The sequence below is a fragment of the Amblyomma americanum genome, chromosome 2 (assembly GCF_052857255.1).
Source record: "Amblyomma americanum isolate KBUSLIRL-KWMA chromosome 2, ASM5285725v1, whole genome shotgun sequence".
In the NCBI taxonomy this organism is placed as follows: domain Eukaryota; kingdom Metazoa; phylum Arthropoda; class Arachnida; order Ixodida; family Ixodidae; genus Amblyomma; species Amblyomma americanum.
In genome coordinates this window covers 234,457,047-234,466,824 of record NC_135498.1, presented here as the reverse complement: position 1 = coordinate 234,466,824, position 9,778 = coordinate 234,457,047, and the positions used below count along the sequence as shown (strand labels likewise).

At 49.8% G+C, this 9,778-nt stretch overlaps 1 protein-coding gene across 2 annotated transcripts in view; it reads left to right on the top strand.

The window, feature by feature from the left end:
* Positions 1-1,067: 1,067 nt before the first annotated feature.
* Positions 1,068-9,778, top strand: part of LOC144122213 (uncharacterized) — a 565,435-nt gene continuing 556,724 nt past the window's right edge. For both annotated transcript variants that reach the window (XM_077655798.1, XM_077655797.1), the window contains exon 1: positions 1,068-2,172. In XM_077655798.1, coding sequence (XP_077511924.1) covers positions 1,411-2,172 — 762 coding nt within the window. In that variant the 5' untranslated portion in view covers positions 1,068-1,410. The remainder of the gene's footprint in view (positions 2,173-9,778) is intronic.

The window sequence follows — 9,778 nt, the reverse complement described above, 5'->3', positions numbered from 1 at the left end:
GTTCTATCGACGGAAGCCACCTTCAGTTTCTCTACTATCCCCCTTTAAAGAACCCAGGACGATCTAAACTTATTCGGGGCCAACCACTACGACATCTCTCATAGCCCATCTGGAGATGCAGGGGAACCGAACAATTTACAATGGTCGGCGCAACGCGTGGTTTGTTGGCACACCTGACATCCTAGTAAGCCACCCGTCGTCTCAGCGTACTAGGCTGATATTGATTGGAACAGACCTCGTAATTGTGTTTCTTTCTTTCTTTCTTCGAAACGCATTGTTTCCAACAGCGTGCTGTATTTAGATAATTTTGGTCTGTTAGCGATGTTGACACTTTCCCTCTTCGCGCACTTCTCATAGGCGCTTAGTTTCGGCGTCTGGATTTGCCTCATTTCGACATTGTTTAGCCCAGAAAACGAAGGGCGGAGTTAATATATAGTGAACTATAACGGGCATATCTAATGTCATTCGGCCCGCCTTATTCCGGTCTTGAATGCAATGTGTAAGAATTCAAGCTATGATGCTAAAAAGTGCACTTGTATTTTATTACCACAACATGAAAAATCCACCCCTGAGTCAGTTCTCTACACCCCACATGACATACGAACAAGGCTGGATTGTTTCGGTAAGTACACACAAGGTTCTATTTAAGCTCACCCAACCGTCAAATGCATGCCTCTCTGAATGCAGCTCCAGACTGCAGCGATGTCGACAGCCGGAAACCAGTGACGAAGGTCAGGCACACTCTTCAGAACCATGCACGTGTCATTCGATGCTTGCACAACATCAGCACCACGCTGAGCGCTCTTTGTGGTCCCTTGTGCCCAGCGCGAGAACGGGCATGTCGGTGTTTCCGTTGTCTATCGCACAATCAGTGACAACAGCGCCGACGCGTAGATATTGAGACATCGTTAAGCCACGGGAGCGAGAGGCGAGGCATTCTCGAAACGCGCTCAGGCAAGCACGGAAGCAAATCTAGCCGCGGCCGCTTTGGCGGGAACGCGCGAATCGGGCCAAGCCACCGCCGATACCACTGACAGGAAAGGCGCGAGAGGGCTTCCGACGGCCGCCGCAGCACAACCCGGCCGTAACGCCGGGAGCGAACGCAAGAAAAAAAGCGGGCCCAACCGACAGGGCCACCCATGCTGCGGAGCACAGGCAAAGTTCGCGCGCGTGCCACGCCTCTGTACGGCGCTCCGGAGAGTCGACGCTGCGGAGCAGCGCCGGCGGCCGTAGACGCTTTCGCGCCTGCAGAACGGGGCCAGCCGAGCAGCGCTCCTCCTCCTCGAGGCAGCTTTCGCGCGCAGCCGCCGCTACCTCCGTCGGTCGCCGGCGGAGCGCGCGCCGCGCTTAACGGCTGCTGCTACTTCGGGTCGGCGCGGAGCTCCTCTTAGTCGGTGGACAGCGGCCGGCATGAGGAGCGCGGCCGGCGGTGGCCCCAACGTTACCGTCGCCAACTACGTCGAGGACTGGCTCGACGCCACGACGACCGCGGACAGTGTGGCCGCGGCGGCTGCTGGCGGACCATGGCCCGCACACCTGCTCTGCACCAGCCTTGCGGCCACAGTGGGCCTCGTGTTGAACGCGTACATTCTTTTGGTGCTCTTGTGGCAGCGCCAATTTCGCACGGCCAACAGCTTGCTCCTGCTGCACTTGGCGTTTGTGGACAGCGTCTTCTGCCTCCTCGTGCTCGCATCCAACGCGGCTTTCGGGGCGGTCGCCGCTTCGCCGGACGTGGTCGACGCCTCCGGAGCGTGCTACGTTCAAGGAGCCCTGTGGGCCGTCGTACCCGCGGTCGCGGTGTGGACCCTGTGCGGCCTCAGCTGCGACCGGTACGCGGCGGTGGCCAGTCCCCTGCACTACTCGCGCCTGGTGAACACGCGGCGGACGTGCACCTTCCTAGGCGCCGCGTGGTTCGTGGCCGCAGCGGCGGCGATGCCTCCACTGCTGGGAGTGTGCCCGTACGCGTACGGTGCAGCTCGGTGCGTGTGCGTCGCGGCGTGCGCCGAAGGTGACGCAGGACGGCCCTCGGGCTCACCCGTCGGACTGGGCTACGCGCTCAGCTACGTCTGCCTCGCGCTTGTCTTCCCCGCCTCTATGATCGCCGCCAGCAACCTGCAAGTGCTGTTCATCGCGCGAACGCACCGGCATCGCATCGTGGCCGCCATTTACGAGGTCAGTGAGTGGCAGCACCCTGCATGTCCAGCGCTATAATTTTGTTGGTCGCCGGCGCTTTTTCAGTCTTGGAGTGTTTGCACTCAAGTGTCACTTCCGACGCGCCAACTATCACGCCAAGCTGAATGCTTTTGGACATGTCGAACCTCCCCATTTTGCGTGTTTTAAAAGCGCACGTCACTATTCTTCACCTGAGGTTTTGCTATGTGATATTCCAAGGAGAAAATTGTAATTTTAATTTGTCTTTCACTTCATAAGCGGTGACCAGCGACGGAATGCAGAAGGGTGCAAATAAGCAATATTTTAGCCGAGTGTATTTTGCGTACCGGACTGCCCTTATGAGTTAGTGAGAAATGTTGGGTTTCATTAAAAATAAAAATATTTCGTCTCCTTCCATTTTACGGGAGATTTTTCAGCAACACAGTAGTGTAGAAGCAAAATAAATTTAGAAAATGCGTAAAACGTAGCTCAAAGTGGCCAGTACTATCTGGATTTCAAAATTTAGCAAATGTGATAAAGGTAAACTGAGCACTGTTGCAAGGTTAGTACCTGTATAGTACTTGTACGAGATACCTTTACCGCTCAACGTATAGCCAAGGGTTCTTAAAACATACCTCTGCGGTGCACGTGTGCTTTGAAGGAAAGTAGCGGAACATGACCTGTATTTTATGCAATGGGTTTGCGGTGGCCATTTTGCCGAGGTTATTCTCAGTTTTGATTGCGGAAGCCAATGACCAACACTGCTACAAATGTTTGTTGGGCCGTTTTGCGGCTTTATGGAGTCGAGAAAGAAAGACGTTAGAGAAGCTTTCATATTTATGTGTTATTAGAATGGCTGTGACCTCGACAAATTTTTGAGCATTGGCTGGACTCCCCTGAGTGAACGAAGACAATCAAGGGGAATGGATACAATTCCACGAACTCAGTGCTCATGTCAACCCCTTGAGAACTGTTCCTCACACCTCGGGTTATGCTGGTCAGTTTGAGAGCTGTCGCTAGCCTGCTTGCGCGTCGCCGATTGCATTTTCGTTTTGGAAGAAAATTATTTGTTTTTATTTTACTTTATTTGCCACCATCTTAGGGATTTCCTTTTTAACTACAAGCAGCTCCAACGGAAAAGGAAACGTGTTGTCCACATTTACCCGAAGATTACCCTTTACGTTGAACGAAAACCACACTCTTCATTTTGTTCTAAATAGGTCGTCCCTCTGCTGCAATGCCCAATGAGCCATTTTCAGCTACAGTGTAGAATAAGGAGGGATTTTGTTCCTGTGTGCGAAATGAATAGTCCCTTTCACACTGGAACGAGCTGTACGTGAGCACCGCTGAAATGGGGAGGGCTAGCTTTATCGGGGAAATAATATATAGCACTGTTTAGTGCGAAAACGTTAAGCTCATAGACGAGCCAAGATGCCAACAATGAAAATTCACAGGTGTTCATGATTTTTTCGCGCTTAATATTTAGTGGACTGCACGTCCGGTTTTTTTTTTTAAAACAATTTTGGGGTACAATTCGTGTATTTCAGGAATAGTTTCATAATTCCTGCTTTTCAGGCTCTTCGCGAGATGAAATTGTCACCTACTACCGTTCTGCTTCCGGCAGAATAAACAAGCTTTATTCATCATCATTATAATCATCAGCCTACCCGCCTAACTTTCCGCCGTCCCCTGGTGCGATTTCCTTCGCTTGGAATCTAGTCAGCCCTCGAGGGTATCTGAAAGCGGCTCTGAATAAAGGAGCGGTACTCCTCGGATGTTAACGGACGCTGCTTCACGAATATCAACCAGCAAAAATTTTTCAAATGTGGTTTGTAGATGCCAAGTTATCTGTAGTAAAAATTTGAATTTCACGTCTTCGCGCCTTTCGTTCTGCTCTCGTCGCTTTTTTAGCACGCTGTAATCGGATACAACTCAAAAACCCAGTGAGTTTTTCCCGTCAAAGAACCGTCTTCCAGCCAATGACGTCAGGCGATTCTCACCGACCCTGCTATCGTAACAATGCAGGGAGAAGCGTCACAACGAAGATAGGGGTGCATCCCCGACCGTAGAGGGAAGGGATTGTCCCGTTCCATCTATATACCACTCCCTGCTTTGTCACACCACCAGGGTCATAAGCATTGGCCAGCGCCATTGTCTGGGAGTGGGTGCTTTGACGGGAAAAAGCCACTGCGTTCTTAATTTGCACCCAACTCCAGAAAGTTGGCGCTCTGGAGCAACGCTGCTCATAAAGTTTCTCTCGATTCAATGGAGGTAAGCTGGCCGCTATGCTCTTCATCCACCATGGACGCCCGAGGCATGCCGGGTTTCGGATTAACTTCCGGTGGCTCGTTGACTTTGCTACGCATTTAATTTGTTTATTGTTGAATTTCATTTTCACCACTGTAGTTGTCAATAATGTTTTGTGCGGTTTGTGGTATGTGGTGTAGTTGTCCAGAAAGGGGCACACAGGACTAGCGCTAGTCCTGTGTGCCCCTTTCTTGTGTTCGTCTTTGTTGCGCTACAGTTCTTTGGTTACAACATGCACCATCTAGCCCAACAAAAAGTTCTTCTATACGCACGCTTTGTTCAGTAGAAGCCTGTGCTGCCTGTGCACTGAAATGCGAAAAAAGTGGAGAAAGTTTTTTTTGTGTGTGAATTGAGAACTCAGAAGTCTGCTGCTGTGTTCACGCAGCATTTCTGGTAGCACTCTGGGAGATAGTTATCTTTTAAAAGTGCGAAGTAATGCGACAAGCGCACCTTATGTTAACAGTACTCGCCGGAGATTGGTAAATGTTTAGGGGAATCCCCCGAGGTGGAATATATTTGTAATAAGGGAGTAATTACTTATTGGCATCCACCCAAGCGCAGCCATACGGCTACAAAGGAAAGCTGTAGATATTTTTCAGAAATTTCGGAGTTAATGAAAAATTCTTCTTGGTCAGGGGTTCGAACCCGGGACCAGCGCTTCGCCGGAGCAGTCGTTCTACCCACTGACCTAACTGGGACGGCAAAACTATGGTAGGGCGAGAGCGAATGATCAATAACTCGAACTGGTAACAGTGTTGGTCAGATGCTTAGGGGAAGCCCCCAAGGTGGAGCAGTTTTGTAATAAGGGAGTATTTACTCATTCAAATCCGCCCGAGCGCAGCCATACAGCTACAAAGGAAAGCTATAGATCTTTCTCAGAAGCTCCCTTCCTTCGGAAGGAAGTTGAAAGAACGTCTTCCACTTCACGAATTCGCGCATATACCCGCTAGTTGCACTTGTCAGCATGAACACGGACGTCATTTAAGGGTAGGACATCTTTCATGTTTTTCTTCGTGTTTTTCTTGGCAAACTCTCGAAGCGCAGCGCCTGGATATGGCAAGAGTCGGTGCTTAGTGCGTGAAAACTAGTTTCTCATAGCAAAGCGTGGGCTCGGGCAAGTTCCCCATGGCATGAACTATACCTTATGCCCAGATATTGGCGCGAACCCGCTATAGCTGACTGTAGTGTACTATTTTAAGCGCTAATAATGTTTGATAATAATATTTGCTCTGAAAAGCGTGCCTGCTATAGGCAATAAAATTATTTTCCACGGTTAGCTACATTTGGTGACAGGAAGAGAGAGCCGCCTCTCGCCATGGGACGATCGGGTGCTCGTTCATGCCTGTCTGCTTTTCTGCTCATTTATTGCAATGTACAAGCAAAGTACGATGCGCTGTCTTCCTGCCATTCCTACGGTGGATGCAGTGCCTTTTAAGAAACTCTCATTAACGGTGGCGCTGGCTTTTCCTCTAGATCATATTTACTAACTCTATGGACGCTGCTGATTGGCCGCGGCCATGGTAGCTGCGTAATGCCTTCAAAGTCTAACCAATAGCCGTCTCGTTAACATAATTACGCCGTAGCACGCGACGCAGGAGGTCGCCAGCATGCGAGAGAGAGAGAGAGAGAAAACTGTATTTATTCTTTGTTATTTCAGCTTGAGGCCCTTCTTGGGTTCCTCTTCTCATACTGCGAGCGTGCCCTCAGTGAAGGGTGCCTCTTGCTTCTGCTGCCCGCTCGGCACGTGCGACCAGTTTTTGCTGATCATTTTCGCCCTTGCTAGCCAGCGTCTGCTCCGAATGCGCTGCACTCGGCTTTTCAATGATTGTGTTTACCGGTGCTTGATCGCATTCCCATGCGATGTGCGAGCATGCAAAAGTCGCCGGAAAGCATTCGCCAACATTCAGGTGTGATTTCGGCTTTTTTGCGGCGTGTAGAAGGGTGCTATTTAGCTCAGTCGTTCACGCCGAGAGAATATAGTGGTTGAGCGAGTTTATGTACTCCCCTTAGAAGGTGTTTCACAGCCACTTCTACCACCATCGGTTGTCCTGCCTTCGCATTACACGCCCTGCCCAGGCTCATTTCTTCCTCCTGATTTCGACTAGGATGTCTTTAACCCGCGTTGGTTCCCTGACCCACAATGCATGCTTCCTGTCTATTAGCGTTATACGCATAGTTTTCTTTTCCATAGCTCGATGCGTCTGCCTCAATTTAAGATCAATCCTTTCGTTAGCCTCTACTTTGGGCTATCTAGGTGAGCATTAATTTCACAGAAGGTGTGTGAAGAAACGTTACGTCAGAGAAGTGTCTGTTTCGTGAAACTGTTTTGTCACGCATGCTACCATTCCCATGCGGAGAATTTGTACCTCTGTACCGCGCGTTCCCGCGTTTAACGGCGAAAAAAATGTGCTTTCAATATCGTACTAGACATTCAAAACCCAAAATAGTGACAAAGCGGTACTTAAGCGTGGGTAGCGCTTTACTCAACGATGTCACTAAGGTATCTTCTCGGCATCTCTGTTCCTCATTGCGCCTCGCTTGCAAGCGCTACTTCATTAACTTCTGCGCATTTGGTGCTACGAAGTGGCGACAGGCGTGAAAGAACTCCAATCCTGTGACTCCCTGAGCATCGCGGTGATAAAAAGCGTCTAAATCTACTGCCTAAATCTGAATGATGCGCGACGTGCGAAAGCATGGCAAAACAGGGATATGCGCCACCTGACGGCGCACGCCCGTCCTTTCGTCTCTCGCAGGCATCTCTGTAACTTCATTCCTACCTTATGCGCGCCGTATGTTCCGCTTCAATATCCGGGTGTCATCTGGCCTAGCCGCTCTGACGGGTGCGGCAGATGGCATGCTCCCCGTCGCCTTACGAAAAGCTGCAACCACCTCAACCCTCGAGAAGACCCACAAATACCGCCAAAAAAGGGTACAACAGCTGTATCTAGCCGGTACTCACCTACGGGGCAGAAACGTGTAGGCTAACGAAAAGGTTTCAGCTTAAGTTAAGGACAGCACAGCGAGCCGTGGAAAGGTTAGGTGTAACGTTAAGAGACCGGAAGCAGGCAGAGTGGGTGAGGGAACAAACGCGTGTTAATGACATCCTAGTCGAAATCGAGGAAGAAATGGCTTAGGCAGGGCATGTACTACGAAGGCGAGATAACCGCTGGTCCTTAAGGCTAACGGAGTGGATTCCAAGAGAAGGCGAGCGTAGGTTAGAAGGCTAGGTGGGCGGATGGCAGTTTGCAGATATAGGGTGGACGCAGCTGGCAAAGGACAGGGTTAATTGCAGAGACATGGAGAGGCCTTTGCCCTGCAGTGGGTGTAGTCAGCCTGATGATGATGATGATGATGATGACCACCTCCAGCAGCATGCACTCACCAGAATTCCTCGCCTCACGGGAACAACATAGCGACGCCGAAATGAAGCCTCCACCCTCCCACCAGCCAACCACATCCTCCAAAAGGCGCTCACCAACCACCGACATCCCCCACAATCGAGCAGTCGCCAAAAGCGACTCACCACCAGCTGGGCGAAAAATCGACGGCGAAATCAGATTCGAAGATGCAAAGAAAAGAGGTCATCGTAAAAGCGAAAATATAGAATCTATGCGTAAACTATTGCTGCTAACGCAGATTTGTCGTATCACATTGTATGCACAAGGGTATTTGTCTGGGCTGGTCGGTACATTTCCCAGGAAAAGATACAGTGCAAAAAAAGAGAGGACTAAAGGAGCGGAGAAACACAGGCGCTGACTTACGACTGACGATTTTATTCCTGTGACGGCACGATAAATATGAGAACCAAAGCGCAATAAACGCGTGGCATTGCATCGTTGATTGAGTACGTCAACAAACAGAAGGAAAGAGGTAAAGCCTGCACTAGTCACTAGCCGCTAAGATAATCAATTTCCTTGCGAGTGAGCGCCAGAGATGGCTTGCTCACGCACTTTTCCTGCTTTTCATGAATCAGGAACGCTTAAACTATTTCCCGCGTGCGCTGGTCTCTATGCCTGTACACAATTGTCGCACTGAAAGCTGGGGTGCATTTGCACTCAAACCAATGTAAGGAAAAATTGCTTTTGGGGGGTAGTGCCAAGGAGCGTTAATGTTCTCCTAAGTGTTCATTCACGCATTTCCCCTTTTCTCCGATGTAGCATAGTCCACAGGATATCTCAATTTTGTACACTACGTTTTTTCGGCATGCACATAACGGTATTCTTGGTTCTTCTCACAATCGGCAGGTGGCGGTCTTTCGTAGTTTACTCTCGAACGTAGCAAGGGATGAGGGAGCCGTTTTGACGACAGTGAAGGCGGACAGGCGGCTGCAGGTGGCGGCCCAGTCAGGGAAGTGCATGGTAGATGCAATGGCCAGAGCCCAGGAGGTGGTAGGGGGCAACATGGATGGCGAACACCTTGTTGTTATCCATGCTGGTCTCAACGATGTGCTGAAGGGGAGGAGCCAGAATCTCGAGAAGCATTTAGAAGTGGGGATGCGTAGGCTTAGAGAGGCCTCTGAGAGTATGCATGTGACCATATGCACAATCCCAGAGGTCGAGAGGCAGGCTAGTGAAACGGAAAGGAGGGTTGTTGAGGCTAACCGTGTAATTAGTTTATGAGTCGACGACTAGGATACGCGGCAATGGAAGTTAATGGGGAAGTGTACTAGGTCAGGCCCCACCCTTTTGCACAGGATGGCATTCACTACGGTGGTGCAACTGGCAAGAGGGTGGGTAGTAGGATAAGTCGCCAAACAACAGCTTTTTGGGGGGTCTCCAAGCTCCGAGGAAACCAGTGTAGAGAAGAAAGAACCACGATCAAAGGCACGATGGAACCATAGGAGAAGAAAGAGACACAAGCGCCAGGGCCAAGTTATTTCAGATATAGGCTTCATTAACATTCAAGGTGGCAGGAATTGACTGAAATGGGAGGAAATAGAAGAACAGTTAAGGCAGGAGGAATTAATAGTATATGATTTAGTGGAAACTCGTCTTAGAGCCATGGAGCAACCACCCTGTAACCCTGACTGCGCATGGGAATATTGCAATAGAACAGAGGGCAGCAGAAAGGGGGGTGGAATTGGGGCATTCATTCATAAATGTATGAATTTTCAAAGGGTTAAACTGGGATGCGAGAAACATTTATGGCTAAAGGGAAAAGTAGCAGGGGAGTAAACACTCCTTGGCTTTGTATACCTGTGGACAGGAGCTAATGCCAAAAAGGAAAACAGAAAAATGATGATGGATGCAATGCAAGCGACATTGATGAGCTAGGAATAAAGGGCGAGATAATTTTAATAGCTGACATGAACGCACATATA